General features: G+C 42.9%; 2 protein-coding genes across 2 annotated transcripts in view; both read right to left on the bottom strand.

Annotated features, from left to right (window-relative positions):
• The window catches only part of LOC136874134 (ejaculatory bulb-specific protein 3), a 50107-nt gene that overhangs the window by 9187 nt on the left and 16438 nt on the right, over window positions 1-24482 (bottom strand). The gene's annotated exons all lie outside the window — the stretch shown is intronic.
• LOC136874135 (ejaculatory bulb-specific protein 3-like) lies at window positions 14884-22737 on the bottom strand. The gene is made up of 2 exons (XM_067147694.2): window positions 22519-22737; window positions 14884-15161 (listed from the first exon to the last, which is right to left on the bottom strand). The coding sequence occupies exons 1-2, from the start codon at window positions 22712-22714 to the stop codon at window positions 14965-14967; spliced, it is 393 nt and encodes a 130-aa protein (XP_067003795.2). The 5' UTR covers window positions 22715-22737; the 3' UTR covers window positions 14884-14964.

Here is a 24482-nt window from a genome sequence, read left to right as displayed (position 1 = left end):
AAAAATCAAGGTACGTCGAGGAAATATACTGAGCTGAACTTATATAATAGAACAGATGATTCCACTGATTATTACATATTTCACAACTGTGTTGTTTTCTTAACAGAACAAGATAAATACACTCAAGTGGATCATTCATGTACAAAAATAAAGAAAGTCTATAAGAGATTTTGTTCTCTTTGCACATCTTATTATATATTTCCTACAACTCTCTCCACATAGTACACACCGGCATTCTTCGTTCGGTTCATGGAATCTCTTGTTCTCATATATTTTGTGGTGGAACCCTTGGATTGCTGTTCTTCTTATGATGTGTCTCTGGCTCTTGCAATCCTTTATCCAGCTGTCACAATTTCGGCTCCGTGAATAATCAGTCAGCCTCTGTTGTGTGGTGGTTAGTGTGATTAGCTGTCAACCCGGAGGCCCGGGTTCAATTTCCGGCTCTGCCACGAAATTTGAAGTGGTACGAGGGTTGGAAAGGGGCCCACTCAGCCTCGCGATGTCAACTGAGAAGAGGCGGTTCAATTCCCTCCTCAGCCATCCTCGGAGTGGTTTTCCGTGGTTTCCCAATTTTCCTCCAGGCAAATGCCGGGGTGTTACCTAACATAAGGACACAGCCACTTCCTTCTCTCTTCCTTGTCTATCACTTCCACTCTTATCACTCCCCACAAGGCCGCTGTTCGGCATAGAAGGTGAGGCCGCCTGAGCGAGATAGTGGTCCTCCTTCCCAGTTGTATCCCCAGACCCAAAGTCTCATTTTCAGGGATACTGCTCTTGTGGCGGTAGAGGTGAAATCCCTAACTGAGTCCGAGGGAAAAACCAACCCTGGAGGGTAAACATATTAAGAAAAGGAGAAAGAAAAATAATCAAAAGGGCCATCCAATAGAGTCGACCTTCACGTGTTTATTTTCGGTTTCTGTTTATTTTATTCTGTAAAAATTTCATGAGTGTTCTAAACCTTCCCCCTTTGGTTAAGCACCTGTTGTACATAGATTGGTTACGTTCAGTATATTGTGTGCGGCTCTGATGACTGCTGCTGCTCTCTCCTTGATGTGCATACCAAAATATGTTGTAGTTGTCTATGGTGTAACGAATAAAACTTCGTCTGTTTCATTAGTCTAATTTATTTTAGGATGACCCAATAAATGCACACACGCAATTCTAATCAGCTATAAATGGCCACACTTGCTAATTACTGTCTATTTACAAATTGCTCTTCCTTATGCCGCAGCAGGCGGTCCAGGCCGTTACTCTACCTGAAGACTGGGGACACTTAATCCTTACTTTCACTTCTCCAAGTCCAGGCACTTCATACCGCAGCTGTGTGTAGACAGCTGGATCTGAATACAGGGCTACGGGCCACTCGACAGACGGCTGTTCGTTGGTTCGACTCCACAGATAGTCCAGTCATTCACACAGTCACATGCAGCGAACAACTATACAGGTCAACAGTATTCACCAGCAGGACGATACTCACAACAGCGAACATTTACCTTCAACTCATGATAGCGGGTTTCCTCGCTGGCTCACGACGATCCTCAGTCCTCAGAAATACACAAGCAAACAGGTTTGTCAGATAGTGCACGTCTTCTACTCACCTTGTCTCTCCGACACCACAACAACACTTCCTGGTTCAGACCTCGGTGGGACACTAGCGACAGCCAAGACCTCTGTTGCCCTCAGCCCAGCCACCGAATCCTAACACACTGAGTCTCGCATTGACTTCACCACGGAGTCAACACTGACCCCGAGTCCAACACTGACTGACTGACCGCGGCTAACCTCCACTTTTTTAGTCCGGCTGATTTCAGCCAGAATTTTTGCTAGGTGGCTAGAAGCAGAACATTCCCATTGATTCTACAAGAAGCTCACAGATAAGCCGGCCGACGAGAACAATACACGGAAAGGCCGGCCTCACCCCACAAGCCGGCCGGGAGACCCCAGGTCGTCTGTCTCAGTCACCAGCCCCTTCCTGGAAGTACTGAAAGGGGCTACAATGAGGCTGGCATGTAACAGTAGTGTAACTTCGAGATATATATGAATGGACGTCATATTGATCTCCATGAACCATTTATTTTCTTTTTATGTGATTTCTTACGGATTATTCTTTCTTTCCTTCTTAATCAGTTTACCCTCCAGGGTTGGTTTTTCCCGCCTACTCAGCGAGGGATCCCACCTCTACCACCTCAAAGACAGTGTCCTGGAGCGTGAGACTTTGGATCGGGGGATACAACTGGGCAGGAGGACCATTACCTCGCCCAGGCCGCCTCACCTGCAATGCTGAACATGGTCATTGTGCGAGAATGGAAAGGGTTAGGCAGGGAACAGGGAAGAAATCGGCCGTGGCCTTAAGTTAAGTGCTTTCCCGCCATTTGCCTGGAGGAGAAGTGGGAAACCACGGAATATCACTCCGACGATGACTGACGTCGGAACCCACGTCTGCTGACTTGAACACCCGAGGCTGAGTGGACCCCGTTCCAGCCCTCGTACCACTTTTCAAATATCATGGCAGAGACGTGTATCAAACCTGAGCCTCCGGTCTTGGCAACTATTCTCGCTAACCACGACACCACAGAGGCGGACCTTATAGGTATTATATTGGTTATATATGTGTAATATCGAGCGGAGTGGCCGCAGCAGCAGGCACATTATAAGCAGCACCAAGCGTCCACTCGATCCAGCCTGCCGCGAGCCCCTAGCTCGCCAACACAGCATGTTCAAGCAACAATCATCAGCTGCCCACGAAGAATACGGGCGTAACGCAGTACAACAACAGAAGAAAGCAAAATTTGTCTATCTGTTAGGGAAATAACTTGTTCGGACCTTGTCACGGCGAGATCCGATAACTATACCTGACCCGACAGTGATTCACTAATTAAGTAGCCCCAAGTAACATATAAGCGGGTCGTCCTAGGAGTTTGACCGTTCCAGTGCTTCTTCCTATACCCAACCAAGCAACCCCCCTCCTCACACACACACACACCATAAACAACCACCCACCCAGGAGTATAGACAACCCCGGTGGATTGAGTAGCTGGGATCCATACACAGACTTCTCCCAACCTCTCACCATCATATTCAACCAGGTTCACCCTCGTGATGACAACAATTACTTTGTTATTGCTGGTCCACAAAATAAATCCCCACAAAAATTAATTATTTACTCCTTATTCCCAATCACCATTCAGCTAATGAAACATTCAACATGAAACTGAAGATGATGAAGAAGAACACAACTTCGAACATCCCTTCTACTACATCTAACGCAACACTCCTTTTCACATAGCTGAAAAACGCAATTTCCTGATACTTCCACTCAAGAACCCACAACCCATACCACACACCCGTCAAAGCATCATCCAAGCAATCCAACCTAGAATCATCCATCATATTGCTGTCATCGAAGAAACCCAAAACTGTTACACAATCATTACTCCCATAAGAAACAGATCTGTTCCCATTATCATCAACAAACTCCAACACACAGGTATCCCCACCCTAATCCAAATTAACCCAGTACTAAACACATCAAACCAACGTGATCTTCTTCTTCTTCTTAATCTGTTTATCCTCCAGGTTTGGTTTTTCCTTCGGACTCAGTGATTGATCTCACCTCTACCACCTCAAGGGCAGTGTCCTGGAGCGTGAGACATTGGGTTGGGGGATACAACTGAGGAGAATGACAAGTACCTCGCCGAGGCGGCCTCACCTGCTAGCTGAACAGGGGCTTTGTGGGTGGGGGGGGGGGAGATTGGCAGGGATAGGCAAGGAAGAGGGAAGGGAGCCACCGAGGCCTTAAGTTAGGTACCATCCCGGCATTTGCCTGGAGGAGAAGTGGGAAACCACGGAAAACCACTTCCAGGATGGATGAGGGGGGGGGGGAATCTTTTTTTTGCTAGTTGTTTTACGTCACACCGACACAGATAGGTCTTACGGCGACGATGGGACAGGAAAGGGCTAGGAGTGGGAAGGAAGCGGCCGTGGCCTTAATTAAGGTACAGCCCCAGCATTTACCTGGTGTGAAAATGGGAAACCACGGCAAACCATTTTCAGGGCTGCCGACAGTGGGGTTCAAACCTACTATCTCCCGAATACTGGATACTGGCCGCACTTAAGCGACTGCAGCTATCGAGCTCGGTGAGGGGGGAATCGAACCCATCTCTACTCATTTGAACTCCCGAGGCTGAGTGAACCCGGGCCTCCGGGGGTGGCAGCTAATCACACTAACTACTACACCACAGAGGCGGACTACCAACGTGATCGCTCACCTATTTTCACTCCACCCCAACATCCAACCAACGAAACCGGTACCCAAACCTCCTCCACAAATTCTATCAAAAACCAAACTTAAGGAGACTAAAACCAAATCAATCAGGACTCGTCACGAAGCCATAGAAGGAATACCTACAACCACAGAAACTGAAATCCAAACAGACCACCTCCACTACCACCAATCCCAACCACAGCAGAAACAGAAATTCAACAGCCACCTTCCCCCCTCCCCCGTCCCCACCTCCCGCAACCTCCCTCCGCCTCAAACCAACCAAATCACTCAAACAGACGGGACAGAGGCTGAACTATCTTCGAAATCAGCCCCAAACCCAGCTACACAAGACACAAGTACATATACTAGGAGTAGCGTAAAAAACTCTGTTCCCAAGTTACAAACACGCCAAACACAAAATACCAGTACAGTGACTCGAACCCGTACCCTTCCACATCTGATCCTAGTCACACAATGTTTCAATTGGCTGAAACTGTATAATTCTGCAGCTACTTGCTCAGAGCCCACCCGCTGCAACAGAGGCGATGGTACTCATCACCACTCTGTCTGTAAGGTACCTCAGGACCTGGCGAAGTGTGCCAACCGCCAGGGCAGCCATGCAGTTTCGTTCCCTGGATGCCTATGTTTAAAACAGGCGATAACGAAACATTACAGACAATAACGAAGTCTTAAACACACAAACACATCTCCACCTTCCCTCCTAAGCCTCAAAATGTCGCCCCCACCCACACCCATCCTATAACTCATGATCCATACAACTTCCTACAATTAATACTACTAAACCTCCTCACGGCCCAGAACAGAGCACCCCAACCCCAATCACCACCATATATTAACAAGACCGAAACAGACCCCCCTTCCGACACAACCGTCAAACATACCAACCAAACTACATAGAAGTTCTCATTTCCTAATAAAATTCGGCTCCATGGCTAAATGGGTAGCGTGCTGGCCTTTGTCCACAGTGCTCCCGGGTTCGATTCCCGGCAGGCTCGGGAATTTTAACCACCATTGGTTAATTTCGCTGGCACGGGGGCTGGGTGTATGTGTCGTCTTAATCATCATTTCATACCCATCACGACGCGCAGGTCGCCTACTTGAGTCAAACCAAAGGATCTGCACCTGGTGAGCCGAACTTGTCCTCGGACACTCCCGGCACTAAAAGTCATACGCCATTTCATTTCTTAATAAAAACCGAGCCTTCTAAAAGCACTGGAACTTCGGGTACAGCCGAGGCGAGGTGCGACGCAAATTCCGAAACATTACACTGCTATTCCAAATTAACTACCGCAATTAATTTACTTCTTCTTCTCCTTTACCTGTTTGCGCTCAATGGTCGGTTTTTACATCGGACTCAGCAAGTGATCCCGCCTCTAACGCCTCAAGGGCAGTGTCCTGAAGATTCAGACTCTTCGTCTGGGTATACAACACCCAGGCGCCCTCCCCTGCTATGCTGAACAGGTGGCCTTGCGGGGGATGGGAAGATTGGAAGGGATAGGCAAGGAAGAGGGAAGGAAGCAGCCGCGGCCTTAAGTTAGGTACCATCCCAGCATTTGCCTGGAGGAGAAGTGGGAAACCACGGGAAACCACTTTCAGGATGTCTGAGGTGGGAATCGAACACACCTCTACTCAGTTGACCTCCCGAGGCTGAATGGACCCCGTTCCAGCCCTCGTACCACTTTTCAAATTTCGTGGCAGAGCCGGGAATCGAAGCCGGGCCTCCGGGAGTGGCAACTAATCACACTAACCACTACACTACAGAGGCGGATGCACCGGTACTAGTAATCAATTCATAACTCCCCCCACTCTGAGGGAGTGGATGCGTGCTGGGCTCATAACCCAGAGGAACGAGGATCGAAACTACGCTCTGCTAACACAATTCTAAATCAATAATGTCTGACAGTACGTGAAGAACCACGAGCAAGACGCCCGCAAGCAGCAGCTGAGTGGCACAGTGGAAGCGTGCTGGGCCCCATTACCCAGAGGTCCGTGGATTGAGACCACGCTCTGCTAGTCAACTCTTAATGCACTAGTTCTCTGCTTTCAGGAGAGGAGTGGGTTCAAATCTCACTTTCAGCTACCTTACCTCGAGAATGATTTTCTGCGGTTTTCCATTTTCTCTTCCAGGCAGATGCCGGGGCAGGTCCGATTCTTGGGCCACAACCGAATTCTTCCACCTCAGTTCTTTCTTTCTTTCTTTCTTACTCCGTTTACCTTCCAGTGTTAGATTGTCCCTCGGACTCGGGGGGGGGGGGGGGGGAATTCCATCTCATGGACAGTGACCTGGAGAGTTAGACTTTTGGTTGGGGGATATAATCGGGAGGGAGGAACAGCGCCTCGCTCAGGCGGCCTCACGTGCTATGCTGAACAGGGTCCTTGTCGAGGGATGTCAAAATCGGAAGAGATAGACAAGGAAGGAAATGGCCGTGTTTTTAAGTTAGATGCCATTCCCGCATGTGAAAGGAGAAGTGGGAAACGACGGAAAACAAATTTGAGGATGGCTCAGGGGGAAATCAAACCCTCCTCTGTTCCGTTGACCTCCCGAAGCTGAGTGTACCCCCTTTCAAGCCCTCGTACCATTCTTCAAATTTCGTGGCAGAACAGGGAAATCGAACCCAGGCCTCCGGGGTGGCAGCTAATCACACTAACCACTACACCACAGACGCGGACCTTCCACCTCCTTACCCAATTCACCATTATTCAATTCTTCGCATTAGTTCCACAACTGAGGTTAGCATCAGGAAGGGCACCCGGCCGGAGAAACAGTCAGAGAACTTCATCTCATCTCATAATCGAACCCGTATCAGGAAACGAAAATAAGGGATTAGACATACATACAGAAACATACATTTTTAAATGCATTTCTTTCTCGTATTTCTAATGAATATCTTATCGTAATACATGTCGTCATTATTACAGCAAAACCTCGTATCTCGCAATGCTCTTGCTACACATTGTTATCCTAAAGACTGGTCACGTCTGTCAGCCACTCAAAGATATGCAGTTCATGAGAACAATTTTTGTTGGCCGTGCGGATACGGGCGGGCAGCTGTGAGCTTGCATCGGGGAGATAGTGGGTTCGAACACCACTCTCGGTAGCCCTGAAGATGGTTTTTTCCGTGTTTTCACGCCAGGCAAACGCTGGGACGGGGGCAGTACCTTACGGTCGCTTCCTTCCAACTCCTAGGCCTTTCCTATCCCATCACTGCAGTAAAACCTATCTGTGTCGATGAAACGCAAAGGAAAATTTTAAATAAAAAATGTTCATTTTGTTTGTTTTTTTATGATAATGTGTAAAAGAAAATGAACCTGAAATGCATTATACTGCACGAGTGAGAAAATAGTCATGCAAACATACGTTCCTCCAGCGCAGTACGGTAAGGTTTGATTTCCTTTACGGATAACCATAGGAAAATAAACACAGCGAGCGTTGTTCTGATGGACTACATATGCATATGTGGTTGGGAGGCGTGACCAGTGTTAATGGTTAGGAAGAGTCTTGGGAGATACGAGGTTTTGCTCTAACAGTGACGATAGATCTCACTGCTCCCTTGACCACTTAGAGTCTACATTGCCCCTTCATTCTGCTAACTCATTCATGCCCTAACATTTCCATCTAGTTCTTCCCATTGACAGTTATGCAAATGCAATACCCCCATATGGTTCTTGAAAATATTATGTTGTATTTCCTTTGTTACAAGGTGTTTTATGTCGAACCGACACAGATAGTTCTTATGGCGACGATGTGATAGGAAAGGGCAAGGAGTGGGAGGAAGTGATCGTGGCCTTGACTGAGGCTCAACCCGAGCATTTTCCTCGTGTGAAGAAAGGAAACGATGGAAAACCAATTTTAAGGCTGCCGAAAGTGGAATTCGAACCCACTATCTCCCGAATGAAAGCTGGTAGTTACGTAACCAAAACACACAAAAATTTGATTGGTATATTTTGTTTTCAGAAACCCTAAAGTTTGAGAATAATGTAGAATAGTTCACAGGATTTCAAATTTAACAGTAGTACAGCACCTAATTTCAACAAAATTTAGGTCGAAAGAAGAATGGAAATTGACGTAGTTCAAAGTAATCGTACGTCAAAAATGAGTCATTATCAACTTGTAATTTCCAACCCATAGAATATGCAGGGTTTAAATAATTCTATAACTAAATATAATTCCGAAAAGCAAAATTAGCGTTTTAAAAATGAAATCCCTTTGCAGAAAATGCGACGAATTCGAAAACTTACCCCAAGTATCATGTGTCGTCCTAAGGAAGAACTTTCTTAACATATTTCATTTACGGCTAATGGTTTAAAGTCACACTAAGACATTGAATGATTTCAGCGACGGAAGCATTAAAGGCGCTAGGATTGGCAAGATATAAGGTACAGCCCCAGCATTTGCCTGGTGTAAAAATTGGAAATCACCGAACTCGATAATTACAGTCGCGTCCATGCGGTCAGTATCCAGTATTCGGGAGATAGTAGGTTCGAACCTTACTGTCGGCAGCCCTGAAGATGATTTCCGTGGTTTATCATTTAAACAACGGGCAGTGATGAGGCTGTACCTTAATTAAGGCCACGGCCGCTTCCTTCCTACTACTGGTCCTTTCCTTTCCCATCGTCGCCATCGTCGGTGCGACGTGAAGCAGCTTGTAAAATAAATGGAAAATCAAGGAAAAACATCTTCAGGGCTGCCGACGATGGGATTCGAACCCACCATCTCCCGAATTCAAGCTCACAGGTACCTGGCCCTAACCACATTGTCACCTCGCTTGGTGTAAGATAGAATTGGTGAGAATCAATAGGCAAAGTACAGTTCGCTCATTGATTGTTGAAAGCCTCCCTAACAGCAATACTTCGAGGTCTATGAAGAAGTTGGATATTCCGCAAATGGATCTGAGAAACGAGCTGATAATATTGTAATAATTGTCCGGGCAAAAGATACGGGTACTTTGATCACATTATAAAATTCAAGGAAAGTGTAGTAATATTATTGGCTTTACGTTCCACCAACTATATTTTGCGGCTTTTCGGAGACGTCGAGGTGCCAGAATTTTGTCCCGCAGGAGTGCTTTTACGTGCCAGTAAATCTACCAACACGAGGATGACGTATTTGAGCACCTTCATACAACCCCGGACTGAGCCAGGATCGAAGCTGCCAAGTTGGGGTCAGAAGGCCAGCGCCTCATCCGTTTGAGTTACTTAGGAAAATGAACAGTAACTTCGATTGGTGTGTGAGAAGAAGAAGGTCCTGTATGAATCATGCACTTGGGATCTCAGACAATCCTTCGTCTTACTGGACGCTTTTTCAGGCAACTGTCAGAACTTTGTTTTCATACCAGCGAACAGTCTTATACCATAATCTGTCAAGCTGGCTCTTAAAAATGTGGCCATCTAGGGGGGCCGAGCAGTGTTTGGTTAGGTTTCACTTCCGAACTTTTCATCATAATCTCTTCGCCTCGTTTTGAGGTCAAAAACTCCATTTTTTCTTGGAGTTCGGCCGTGTCCCGCTTACTTCGAAGTTAGAAATCTCATTTCTTCTTGGAATAGTCACCTCACTTCGAGAGCAGAATTGCTGGTTACGTTTCCCCCCCCCCCTTTCTCCCCTCTCTACAGGCACCCTCATGTACCCGTACTCACACTACACCCGATTCAATACAACCCTGTCACTACAACCATCACCACCACGTCAAGCCTTGGTCAATCTGCAGCCGAAGAAGCAGCTATAACTTAAAATACGACGTTAACGTCTTCTCGTACACAAAATCCAAGCCATCCCAGTCAACTCCCCTTGCCCCCTGCTCCGCAGTACACTCCAAGTGTGCAGTATAAGTGCCCGGAGTCTCGCACCACTCCTGAAGCTGCACCAGCCACTCGCCGTATTACTACTGATCTACCACCACAGATAACCTGAACTCAGGAAGAATAACTCAGCACGAAATCGACACCCAATACAACAATGGATTCAGAATACCCACCCCTCCCTGCAGTGCAGCGCTCCGTCACTTCAGTTTGCTCCATACAACCTCGCCCAGAAGGCTCTCATGTATTTCTTCTAGTTAACCTCACTCCTGAAGTCTGCTGCGCCCCAAGATTCTCGCCACTCTGCTCAACTTCAGCATGAAGATATCAGAAATTCCACCACCAGGGAATGGTATCATAATCAAGGTGAAGGAGAAGAAGTGGCTGACAAACTACGAAATACAATTGGCGAGGTTCAACTAGTTCAATCAATACTCATCTGCATTTAGGGCAGTCGCCCAGGTGGCAGATTCCCTATCTGTTGTTTTCCTAAACTTTTCTTAAATGATTTCAAAGAAATTGTAAATTTATTGAACATCTCCCTTGGTAAGTTATTCCAGTCCCCAACTCCACTTACTTTAAATGATTATTTGCCCCAATTTTTCCTCTTGAATTCCAACTTTATCTTCATATTGTGATCTTTCCTACTTTTAAAGACGCCACTCAAATTTATTCGTCTGCTAATGTCATTCCACGCCATCTCTCCGTTGACAGCTCGGAACATACCACTTAGTCGAGCAGCTCGTCTTCTTTTTTCCCAAGTCTTCCCAGCCCAAACATTGCAACATCTTTGTAATGCTACTCTTTTGTCGGAAATCACCCAGAACAAATCGAGCTCCTTTTCTTTGGATAATTTCCATTCTTGAATCAGGTAATCCTGGTGAGGATCCCATACACTGGAACCATACTCTAGTTGGGGTCTTACCGAGCTCGATAGCTGCAGTCGTTTAAGTTCGGCCAGTATCCAGTAATCGGGAGATAGTGGGTTCGAGCCCCACTGTCGGCAGCCCTGAAGGTGGTTTTCCGTGGTTTCCCATTTTCACACCAGGCAAATGCCGGGGCTGTACCTTAATTAAGGCCACGGCCGCTTCCTTCCAGTCCCTAGGCCTTTCGTATCCCACCGTCGCCATAAGACATATCTGTGTCGGTGCGACGCAAAGCAAATAGCAAAAAAAAAAAAAGTTGGGGTCTTACCAGAGACTTATAGGCCCTCTCCTTTACATCCTGACTACAACCCCTAAACACCCTCATAACCATGTGAAGAGATCTGCACCCTTTATTTACAATTCCAATTATGTGATTACCCCAATGAAGATCTTTCCTTATATTAACACCCAGATACTTACAATGATCCCCAAAAGGAACTTTCACCCCATCAACGCAGTAATTAAAACTTAGAGGACTTTTCCTATTTGTGATACTCACAACCTGACTTTTAACCCCGTTTATCATCATACCATTGCCCACCGTCCATCTCACAACACTATCGATGTCACCCTGCAGCCGCTCACAATCTTGTAACTTATTTATTACTCTTTACAGAATAACATCATCCGCAAAAAGCCTTATCTCTGATTCCACTCCTTTACACATATCATTGATATATATAAGAACACATAAACGTCCAATAATACTGCCTTGAGGAATTCCCCTCTTAATTATTACAGGATCAGATAAAGCTTCGCCTACTCTAATTCTCTAATAATAATAATAATGTTATTTGTTTTACTTCCCACTAACTAATCTTTTACGGTTTTCGGAGACGCCGAGGTGCCTGAATTTTGTCCCGCAGGAGTTCTACCGACACGAGGCTGACATATTTGAGCACCTTCAAATACCACCGGACTGAGCCAGGATCGAACCTGCCAAGTTGGGGCCAGAAGGCCAGCGCCTTAACCGTCTGAGCCACTCAGCCCTGCGCTCTAATTCTCTGAGATCTATTTTCTAGAAGTATAGCAACCCATTCAGTCACTCTTTTGTCAAGTCCAGTTGCAGTCAATTTTGCCAGTAGTCTCCCATGATCCACCCTATCAAATGCTTTAGACAGGTCAGTCGCGATACAGTCCATTTGACCTCCTTAATCCAAGATATCTGCTGTATCTTTCCGGAGTCCTACAAGTTGAGCTTCAGTAGAATAACCTTCTTGTACACCCTTCCAAACTCTTAAGCAGGCCACATTTAAGACTCCGACTCTACCCACTCGCTCCCCTCTACTCAGCTGTGTGGTCAGGGGAATTGACCCTGATATTACCGAAGATGCCATCGTACAATAATGAATTGCTGACAGAATCCATGTACTAAAGGCAATCCGTATTAAGAACTCCTCCGGGCCGACGTTAATGATCCGGCTACTAATCCTCACCACCGAAGACGTCGATCGCCTGCTGTAAAAGGGGTCAACATCTATCGTCAGCACTATCGTGTGGAGCCATCTCATGTTACTCCGCCTCAACCCCTACCGTGTGAGAGCTGCTCGAAATACAACAGTCATAACACCAAGCATTGCTGCACAGATCGTCCAAACTGAGGGCACCGCAGCCAAGCACACTCCATACTCCGCAGCCCCAATATTCAGGCCCCACCTCTATGCTACACTTGAGGCCAGGCTCACGTTACCTACTCAAAAAATGGAACGCTCGTCCTGCACCACCGATCACCCTGTACACAATTGAAAATTTAATCAGGTCCACCACCCTTCCACTCTTGAACATGTTCCCCTATCACCGTCCATTTGTTTTAAGTCACTTCCAAACTGCAGTCAACCAGGCAAATTTTTTACCCTTTCAGACAATACCCTCCGGTCGGCATACCCACTTTCTATTCCATCGTTTAGAAACACTGTTTTAATCCATCGCCTACGACCATAAGAACCAGCCGTGGCCTTAAGTTAGGTACCATCCCTGCATTTGCCTGGAGAAGAAGTAGGATACCACGGAAAACCACTTCCAGGATGTCTGAGGTGGGAATCGAACCTTCCTATACTCAGTTGACTTCCCGAGGCTGAGTGGACCCCGTTCCAGCCCTCGTACCACTTTTCAAATTTCGTGGCAGAGCCGGGAATCGAATCCGGACCTCCGGGGGTGGCAACTAATCACACTAACCATTACACCACAGAGGCGGACGTACTGTATCTTACTTGAATAATAATAATAATAATAATAATAATAATAATAATAATAATAATAATAATAATAATAATAATAAATAACTTCTAAAGCTGAAATTTAACATGATGAGGGCACAATCAATCAATCAATCAATCAATCAATCAATCAATCAATGATCTACATTTACGTCTTCCGCCCAGGTAGCAGATTCCCTATCAATTGTTTACCTAGATTTTTCTTGATCGTTTCCAAGGAATTTTTAAATATATCGAACATTTCCCTTGATAATGTACTCCAATCCCTTATTCCTCGTCCTACAAATGAATATTTTCCCACTTCAAACTTTTCTTCATATAATGATCTTTCCTTATTTTGAAAGCTCCGCTCAAGTTTATTCGTCTACTTATGTCATTCCACGCCATCTCTCCACAGACAACTCGTAAGCTACCACATAGCAGAGCATCTCGTCTTCTTAGTTCTAAGACTTCAAAGCGTTAATTTTGCAACACGTTCTTAACACCACTCCTTTATCGGAAACCACCCAGAATAAATCGTACTGCTTTCATTTGAAGCTTTTCAGTCTCATTTCAAGTAGTCCTGGCATGGGTCCCATACACTGGAACCGTATTGTAATTTTGATCTTGAGAGAGACTTATACGCCCTCTACGTTACCTCCCTATTACAATCCCTAAATACCCTCATAATCTTTCTTAACAAGCTCGTTAATATGATTAACCCAACAAAGATCATTCCTTATATTAACACGTAGGTACTTACAGTGTTCCCCATGAGGTACTATCACCCCAATGTACACAACAATTAAACCTGAGAAGACTTTCCCTCCTGGTGAAACGTACAACTTTTCAACACATTTACTATCATTTAATTACCGGCTGTTCTCACAACTCTGTCTAGGTACGCCTGCTGTCTCTCACAATCCTCCACTTCATGGTAATGTAGCTGTAAAAGACAATGCTCGATGCACACTTTATCATAGCACCAGGAACACGCCGTAAAAGCGTTTTAATTACAATATTATACACACTGCAGGTACTGATACACGGAAGTTTATATCTAGAACATTTTAATATTTAACACAAGAAAAAATAGATATTAAAAATTGTTCCTTGCCAAGCATACCGAAGCATTGGTTGATTTTCTATTAATTCAACTGATTCTAAATGAGAAACCAGCACATTTTCACATTCAAAATTCTGTCACGAATATTTCGGGTACCATTCTAGCCACGTCGAATACAGTCTAGGAGTAATGCGGCAAACACTGACTGTACCTTAAAAAGTGGAAAAGAAACGTTTAATGGTTGGATTCTGGTATTTGCGAAAATACTTTTACTCGAAGCACATAACAGTAAACTTCAAAGCATTTCTTCCACTGCAGGGTTCTAAGAAGCTTTCATCTTACCTAGAGTTTACGCACAAGAAAACTACACAAATATTTGGTGTACAGAAATGTTCCAATATCTGTTCATTTCAACCTCATTCCAAGCCTCTGCCACAATATTGCATCATTTCCAAGGGGGAAACCTGCAGGGATACCTTGTATGTGAAACTGAATCAATGAAATATCTAATGAAAACATTTCATGGTCTCAGAGACTTATCTGGAAGTCTCAAAAGATCACCGTTTTGATGGGAGGGAAAAGCAGAAGAATATTATAAATCTTCAATGAAATAGGTTATACTTGTAAATATATTTATTGAACAACAAACAACTTTCAATTATACAACAAACGGCTTATCTCCACTGCGTAGTCACATTACACGGTAATACCGTGCTTTCTGGCTTCTTCCTCGTACTTCTTGCTGTACTCTCCAGTGGGATCCCACTTGGCCTTCAGCTTCTTCCATCCCTCAGCGTCGTTATGAATGATCCATTTGATGACCTTCTCTGCCTTCTCCTTCTGCTTGTCGGTGCATTTACTACATTCAGTAGCCAGAGCATCAGGAAGGTCCTCTGGAACATAACATGAAACAATGAGTTCGCTTTACCGAAAACTGGATCATTAAAAGAACATCGATAATCACGACTGTTACGTCTAAAATCATGTCGTGTGATGGCGACGATATGTTCATCCCTATAAAGACACAAGAAGGTGAATGTCAGCTAACAATTTTTCTCGTAATTCCACACAGTAGTTAACTATAGAGCAGGGATCTCCAAAATAAGGCACCCGGCCACATGGGGCCCACGAAGGAGTTTAATCAGTCCCCGGGCTTGTGGAAAAAATCCTAGGAAATTAACTTTTATCAGAAAAACAAGTGAAAATGCATTTTTAAAATGCAGTGCGCAATTTTTACTGTTTTCTAAACTGTACAAGGGACCGCGAGAAGTGCTGCTGTCCCTCCAGTTTAAATGTTCTTGGAACTACAGTACTTGTAGGTGCTAGCAGACATTTTTCTTGATGACGTAGGCCTACGTACGTACATACATACATCTTTATTTGAGACGGTTATGCCCATCAGTGTTCAATCTGCAAGATTCAGTGAATTTACTAACCATCGCCACAGTCCTCTATTTGCAACTAGCTATCTGGCTTCACTAACCTTTTATCTTTAAATAAATAGAAACCAAGTCTAACTATCGTCGTCTCGGTTTCCCTCTACTTCTCTTACGTTCCATAACAGAGTCCAATTTTCACCTAGGTAACATATCCTGATACATTCGCCTCTCATGACCCCACCACCGATGCCGGTTTAAGCACACCGCTTCATCCAAAAATATCATTCCTAACTTAGCCATTATCTGCTCTTGCAAAGTACTCTCCTGCCATTGTTCCCCATCTGCTTGTACCGGAGATTATTCTCGCTACTTTCATAATTGTTACTTCTAATTTTTCAATAAGATATCCTGATTATATCCAGTCTTCACTCCCGGGAAGCACAGTTGGTTTGAAAACAGACCGGCGTAAAGATGATGATGATGATGATGATGGTGATGCTTGTTGTTTAAAGGGGCCTAACATCGAGGTCATCGGCCCCATCGGCGTAAAGATAGTTTTATCCGAGAGTTGACTTCTTTCTTACAGAATACTGTTGATCGCTACTGCGAGATCACTGCATTAGCTATACTGCACTTTGATCCAATCTCACATAGTACACTACCATCCTGGGAGAACACACATCCTAAATACTTGAAATTATCTGCCTGTTCCAGCTTTGTATTCCAAACATTACATTCAATTATCTTGGATTTCTTACCTACTGACATCAATTTAGTCTTGGAAAGACTAATATTAATATGATACTCATTGCATTTATTTTAGGTTCCATAATATTAGACTACAGGATTTCAGCACAGTTTGCCACGGGAGACACTACTTACAACATTTCCACCTTTCCGAAATTAATACATGTAAACTACTGTAAGTACAATGCGGGTGAAAAATTATAGCCTTGACTAACACATGTAAGTACCTTGAAGAGAGAACTCTGCCTACCATCAGTGCTTACTGCAGCCCAATTATCAGCATAAGGGCCTTTGATTGCCATTAATAACCTACCCTTAATTCCGTAAACCTTCAGTAAGGCTGACATAATTTCCGTCGGTACTCCCTGATATACCATCATCTACGAAGCATAACTGGCTGTTCCTCCCCAGGCATTTCTCAGTTACCTTGTGCATATCAAAAATCTGATCCTAACAGCCCCTATGTGTTCTTAACCCACACTCGTTTTCATCCTCCTTACTGACAACAATTTTATTGATCGCACAGTCTCTTCCAAACTGCCAGAGAACTCGTTGCCTGGTATACTAATCAATGAAATACCTAGATAGTTTTTGCAGTCCCTCTTCTTCCCTTCTTCATATAAAGGTGCAATTTCACGTAATATGGGGGTGAAGTTGGAATTGAACCAAATGAACAGGGACAAAAACTCGTATATACAGTATATCACAAGGAATAAGGGATTGGAAGAATTTATCAATGAAGATGTTCGAAAAATGTACAAGTTCTTTGATATTTAAGAAAATGCTAGGTAAAAGATTGGTGGGAAATTTCTCACCTGAGCGACTGCCATAAATGCAGATCATTGATCGATAGATAGATAGAAACATAAATATGTAGATTGATTGATTGATTGATTGATTGATTGATTGATTGATTGATTGATTGATTGATTGATTGATTGATATTTACCCAAGATTATACCCTTGAATTCCAACTTCGTCTTTATATTCTGATATTTCCCACCTTCAAAATCTCTATTCAAGCGTATTCGTACCGAGTGAATTAGGAGTGCAGTTAGGGTCGCTCAACTGTGAACTTGGATTCGGGAGATAGTGGGTTCGAAAGCCACTCGGTAGCCCTGAAGATAATATTCCGCGGTTTCCCATTTTCACATTAGTCAAATGCTGAGACTGTGAATTTATTAACGCTAGGGCCGATTCCTTCGCACATTTAGCCCTTTCCTATCCCATCGTCCCCATTAATGCCTATCAGCGACGTAAAGCAAGTTGCAAAAAAGAAAAAAATATATAATATTTGTCTACTAATGTCACTCCGCGCCAAATCTCTACTGACAGATCGGAACATACCGCTTAGCCAAACAGCTCTTCTCCTTACCCTCAAGAGTAAGTGCTCTTAAATTAGGGTGGACTACCCCAGCCGTTAGTAATATTATACATCGGAGGACTCTGTATTAACATGAAATGAAATATTCCACACAAAAATGCAAAGATATTTTCCTTTCTACCTACGGCCATTTTCCAGGGAAAAGGGCTTTTCTCTTCTCTGGCCCATGCCTTCACCCTTACAAACCAAAACAACGACTACACTGTTCATCTTAGACAAATGAGTGGATATACATGAAGGATTTAGAATACCTAAACACGCCATATTCGTTTTCTTTATAACTTTGGAAATATTATGATTTTATATGTTCACAGCTGCGAAATGATCATGCATAGTGGAGTCGGAAAAGTTGCAGACAAAATGCATGGACGAATATTATAAGCTTTTTTCGAAGTGTTCTAAATATGAAGTACACAGCAAGCAATGGAAAATCCCAGTTATCCAGAAATATTTCTGACGCAGCAAAAGCTAAATGCGCCTTCAGAAGAACTTACTGTAAAATTACATATTTGTGACAGAGTGGCTTTTGTCTCCGGGGCACAGATATGCACTATGACAATTTTGATGAAGTAATCTTCCTAATTTTGAAGAAAATTAAATCATAGGTTTAGGGGTTTGCGATATTAGCTCCGATAAACAAATAGAAACGTGTATATCGTTACTAAGGTTTCTCTGTAGCAAAGTGGTAGAAAGCGTTCCAACAAGGTAATTTATTCCGTGAATCAATTTCATGAACACTAATATACAAACTAAAACTATAAAACATACGTCAAAACCGCAGTATCGTAGAAAATTAGCATGCTAAGTGCAATTTACTTCCTGTGCACAGGTGTATAACTGTGCTATCTGACCATGGGAGCTGTTAGTTTTAAAGGAAGTTGTGTACGTCAGGGCCCATTTCATTGTCATTCCCCACTGATGTGCATTTAGGGCTGTCATCTATCAGTTGTTTACGTAGTCTTTTAATAAATGATTTCAAGGAAGTTAGAAATTTATCGAACATCTTCCTTTGCAAATTACTCAGGTCCCTTAATCCACGTGTGGTACCTTACATATTTTTCAGTCAAATTGTTGTAATATCCAGTGAGTGTTTGTTTTGCCTTGACAGTTAATCATTTCTAGGGGCAGGATTAAAAATCCGAGGGTTTAGATTTAAGACAGTGAAAGATTTATCGGCACTAGGTGTAGGATTTTTACCTATCACTCTCTAAAAATGTATTTGTCTCTGACTATTCTCCTTGAACTGAATGAATGTAAAAGCAAGCAAGTCTTTTTCATTAAAATTACTATAGAAGTATACCATGCACCTTGTTTTATCTCAGTTAGCTCAGAAATAGCATTACACTTTAACCTTCAGAATATCTCAGATCAACCCTCAGAAGAGGAAAGCTGAACACCAGAGAGATTCCTCCTCTGCTTCACCAGTTCTTAAGAAAAAATCTGGATACATTTTGACGCTATTTTACAAACTGTCAGAACAAGAAATTGCTCATGTACCAAGACATGAGTAAATGTTGGCTGTATATAATATTATCACCATTGCATCATGGACGTAAACATTTAATAATTTATTACTGTGACTGTAGCTTCGTTTCAGAAGCTATAAACATTATTATTATTATTATTATTATTATTATTATTATTATTATTATTATTATTATTATTATTATTATTATTATTATTATTAAAAACGTTTTCATTCCATTCCTGAAGGGGACGGTGAGGCTCCTAGGGTGTAACTCCGTATCTCAGGCGACGTAATACGGGATGGAGATGTTCGGAGAAGATGAGAGGGTTGACGGCCGTGGCATATACTATAGGCTTATACTATGTTAAAGAAACTGTATTGTTCTTATGACAACAGGGCTGCCATATCAAACGGCTCTGTGTAACAACATAACTGTTCAAACTCAGTACTTAAATTCAAAAAAAAAAAAAAAAAAAAAGAAGGAAGTGACTAAGCTGAAATTTGTTTTAAATCTAAGGTAGAGGGGTTGTAAAGAGCGGGAGCGGGGGCACCTTATTTATGTGTTCACAGCAACATTGGAAAACTACTGCACATACAAAACCTCAGCAATGAAGTTAAGGCAAATCTGGGAGAAAATAGACAACAGATATTTTTATAGGCTCGGGGTGGGGGGTGTAGTTAATTGCATTTAATAAATTTGCCCAGGCAACGCCAAGTGCTAGTGCCCCGTCATATCACCCCACGAAAAAAAATGGTAACAATTAAATGCACTTGTGCATAAGTGGTAAAAACATGGCAAAAATAAAATGCGCTTGAGGAACAAAACCTAAGTAACAAAAGCAAGCGCAGATAAAAATCATAGCGAAATTCTCTGTCAGCACAAGTCATGGCGTGATGTATCGCTGCACACCACAGCATCGAAATCTTCAGTAACAACTCCTGTACAGTACAATAATATTAGAACACACACACAAATAAATAGATGAGTTCTCTAGTTCTGTACAACAGTGATAACCTGCCGACGATTCACAGCGTAACGGATTACGCGTTGTATGTACCAGAGCAACTCGGAAGGAAAAGGAAGGAAGGCAACAAAGCGATGGCTGTTCCCACCATCGTGCTTCCTTCCTGCGAATGTATTTATGAAATAGAAAAACTTCAGTAGTTATTTTAATAACTCACGGGAAAAAACATGCCCCATCCATTTTCTATATTTCATAATACAATATAAAATACATTATAATATTCCTTAATCACGAGTGTCTGAGAGGGGATGTGTTCACTCCTTGTAGGTCCATAAGAGCAGTACTGTTTTCTTAACATGGAATGAGCTAGGAACCGCCCCGGCATTCGCCTTCTTTTGTTTCCCATGGCGCAAAAGCCTCGAAGAGCCATGGCCTAACAAGCTACCGCTGCTCAGCCCAAAGGCCTGCAGATTACGAGGTGTCGTATGGTCAGTCGAACGGATCCTACTGTCCGTTATTCTTGGCTCTCTAGACCGGGGCCGCTATTTCATCGTCAGATAGCTCCTTAATTGTAATCACGTAGACTGAGTGGACCTCGAACTAATGCAGGTAGAAATCAATGATCTGGCCGGGAATCGAACTCAGGTCCTCCAGGTAAGAGGCCACCCGTGGTCACTTGTAGTCCGAAGCGAACTCTGCAACCGCCACCATTATTATTATTATTATTATTATTATTATTATTATTATTATTATTATTATTATTATTATTATTATTATTATTATTATTATTATTGTCAATCGCTTCCTACATTCAATGAGATCAAGGATGTTAAAGCAGTTTCAATAAACAAATACTGTATGCACTCAGATCGAAAGTTCTAACACGGCCTTGCTTCGAGGACGTTCCGAATATAAGTGTTTTCTTATCAAGAAGTACGTTAGTCAAAATCTTGTAGAATACTATTGACATGTTGCCGCATCAAAATATCTTGCATATTTTATTCAATGCAGGACTTAATCATTCTACAGGTTACAAATTATTACTACGCGACAGTACTATAATTTTTACACGTCTGTATTCCTTACCTACAATTAAAAATTGCCTGGCTGTTAGGCACGTTCTTTTAAAACATTCCTTTTATAACAACGGTATTTTACTCCTAATTGAAGCACTTGATAATTCTCCCTTCATTACTGGTTAAGCAATCAATAACTGTAAATTAACGAGCACATATATTTTAGATTATCACGAAAATAATGTTTGTGTGCTAAAGAATATCTAGCACGTTAAGATGTACACACACTTAATTGAATATAGATTCAGAAGGTTTTTGTGTAGAGCGAAACTTGAGACGCATGGCAACTAAAACAGAAGTAAATGTGATGAATCAGAATAAATAAAAAGATGAAATGTGTAATTTGGCTCACAAAGGACGATATACTGGGTCGAGTCGGTGGGGATTGAGACATGTGGTGGTGAGGCTTGTGTAAAAAAGAGAAGGATATTAGGGCCAAGGGTCCTGTCAGATGGAAGGCGATGGTAAAAAAAAAAACGCGATCTCTACCAACAGCATGAAACCCTCACTGATACCATCAAAAGAAAACGGTCAGTCTTCTGCGAACACCTGTATGGAATGGATCTTCAAAGTAACCAGCAAAGGTAAAGCCACTGGATCACTGTGGTTACAGCAGCTAGAGAACGATCTGGCAGAACTTAATATTAATTATTGTTATTATTATGCCATCATAATTAACATAAGTACCCACCGTTCAAATATCAAAACATCACTTACAGACGCTAACCAAAATAAGACCATGAAATGACCCGAAGAACGCAAAACAGAGTTCTGCAAGTCAACGAAGATTTACTGGGCCAACAGAGAAGCTCAAAATGCCAAGAAGAAAGCAGGTGAAAAGCCTATAATTAAGAATACCAGAAACGACAACACAGCTAAAGCACAAGCATCGTGGTAATCAGGCGGCACAAAGGAACTCAATAATAATAATAATAATAATAATAATAATAATAATAATAATAATAATAATAATAATAATAATAATAATATGTCCCACTTTCTACAGTACGGATTTTCGTGGAATACGACAAAACATTATGATTTGGAAAGTAGTGTATAGATTGGCCAGTATTAGAACCACGGTCCTTTAGGTGAGACTTTCGACTATCGTGAACTCTAGATTATTGTCGAAACAGGTTTAAACAGATATGTAGAGTAAAAGTGTGGAAGTCAGGACTAGAAACTAATGAAAATGTCCTTCTTCGAGGATAAGCAAGTTCTAAGTACTTACTTTTGAGTTCCTTGCCTTCCTCCGAACAGCTCTTGTCATCTTCAGCCACCAGACAATCGAAATACGCCTTCCTCAGCCGCTCATTGCCGAGGATCTCGTCCACGTTGATGTTATCATACTTGGTGGTGTAGGTGTCGCCAGCCAGGACGACAGCCACGGTGGCGAGGAGGACGCACAGTGCCAGTACTCGGTTCATGGTGAAGAGTGTAATCCGACCTCAACTCCACACACTTATATACCACACGGCTGGTGCTGAGATAAAAGAAACGTGGGAAAAATTCCCCGAAGCATAGCTTCTGGGAATCAAGATTACAACATGTATATTGCATGTAGATTTCTGTTCGTTTTATTTGACCTGCTTCAAGAAAAAGTGTATGCGTCATGTGTTATAGCTGACTTCTTGCCAACTAGAAAAAACATAGTGCTTAGTTTGATTCCATTACCGTCATGGAAATAAAAGACTGTAATAGAGTCCACCGAATATCAGAAGCGGAGGAGTTAACTAAGATAGAATAATTGTTTCAGGTATTACCTTCAAATGTAGGGCTGGACAGTAAATGACATGTAAATACTGTAGTTTACAACTAATTCCTTCTCACCGCAGAACAAGTTAATTACGAGGTTTATTCTAGTTATAACACCCCCAAATTTTCCCACTGACTAATCTCACGAAACTTGTGTCATTTCTCGACGTAATTTCCTTGCAGCACATTTCTCACAACGTCAACGCCTTCATTCCATGACCGCTGCCAACACTTCTTTAGGGGTCTGTTTTGACCACTGAAAAATTGCTAATTGAATATCGGCACGGCTAGTGAATACGGCCACAGGGAGTGTTTTCCATCGTTGGAAACAGCCAGAAGTCACTAGGAGCCAGGCCAGGGGAGTAGGGAACTTGCAAAATCATTTTGAAGTTGTTTTCACGAAGAAATTGCTGCGTCACTTACGCCCGATACGCTGGTGTTTTGTCATGGTGAATGAGCACACGTGCAGCCTTTTCCGGCCGTTTTCCATTTTTCAGATTTTCAGATCGTCATGGAGGATTGTGTGCTTTGATCCCATGGAAATGCCAACTCTGCAGACGATCTGCTCCACACTCATTCGGCGATCCTAAAAAGAAAGTTCTTCATTGGGGTAATCACATAAATGGGATTGTAAATAAAGGGTACAGATCTCTGGACATGGTTATGAGGGTGTTTAGGGGTTGTAGTAAGGATGTAAAGGAGAGGGCATATAAGTCTCTGGTAAGACCCCAACTAGAGTATGGTTCCAGTGTATGGGACCCTCACCAGGATTACCTAATTCAAGAATTGGAAAAAATCCAAAGAAAAGCAGCTCGATTTGTGCTGGGTGATTTCCGACAAAAGAGTAGCGTTACAAAAGTGTTGCAAAGTTTGGGTTGCGAAGACTTGGGAGAAAGGAGACGAGCTGCTCGACTAAGTGGTATGTTCCGAGCTGTCAGCGGACAGATGGCGTGGAATGACATTAGTAGACGAATAAGTTTGAGTGGCGTTTATAAAAGTAGGAAAGATCACAATATGAAGATAAAGTTGGGATTCAAGAGGACAAACTGGAGCAAATATTCGTTTATAGAAAGGGGAGTTGGGGATTGGAATAACTTACCAAGGGAGACGTTCAATAAATTTCCAATTTCTTTGAAATCATTTAGGAAAGGGCTAGGAAAACAACAGATAGGGAATCTGCCACCTGGGGGACTGCCCTAAATGCAGATCAGTATTGATTGATTGATTTGACATGTCGTCAGACCGGCCAGTGCGAAGCCAAGATTGTCTCGGTTTCTCGCCACCCGACGTTCTGCCTTCCTTGAACGGTTCGCACCCACGAACTTATATTAGACTCATCCATGAAACCATCACCGTATATCCCACTCAACTGGCGATAAATTTCAATTGGTGTCACACCCCGCAGATGGAAGAAAAAACAACCAATGATTACACGCTGAT

This window comes from Anabrus simplex, chromosome 5 (genome assembly GCF_040414725.1).
Source record: "Anabrus simplex isolate iqAnaSimp1 chromosome 5, ASM4041472v1, whole genome shotgun sequence".
NCBI lineage: Eukaryota > Metazoa > Arthropoda > Insecta > Orthoptera > Tettigoniidae > Anabrus > Anabrus simplex.
Note: the sequence above shows the minus strand (reverse complement) of the source record. Positions and strands in the feature narration are given on the sequence as shown.

Bases quoted from the DNA above. Each gene is read 5' to 3' on its own strand.
- LOC136874135 (XM_067147694.2), bottom strand. From the start codon at position 22,714: ATGAACCGAGTACTGGCACTGTGCGTCCTCCTCGCCACCGTGGCTGTC. The intron at 15,162-22,518 runs GTAAGTACTTAG...GTTATGTTCCAG, and splicing joins GGAAGGCAAGGAACTCAAAA to AGGACCTTCCTGATGCTCTG.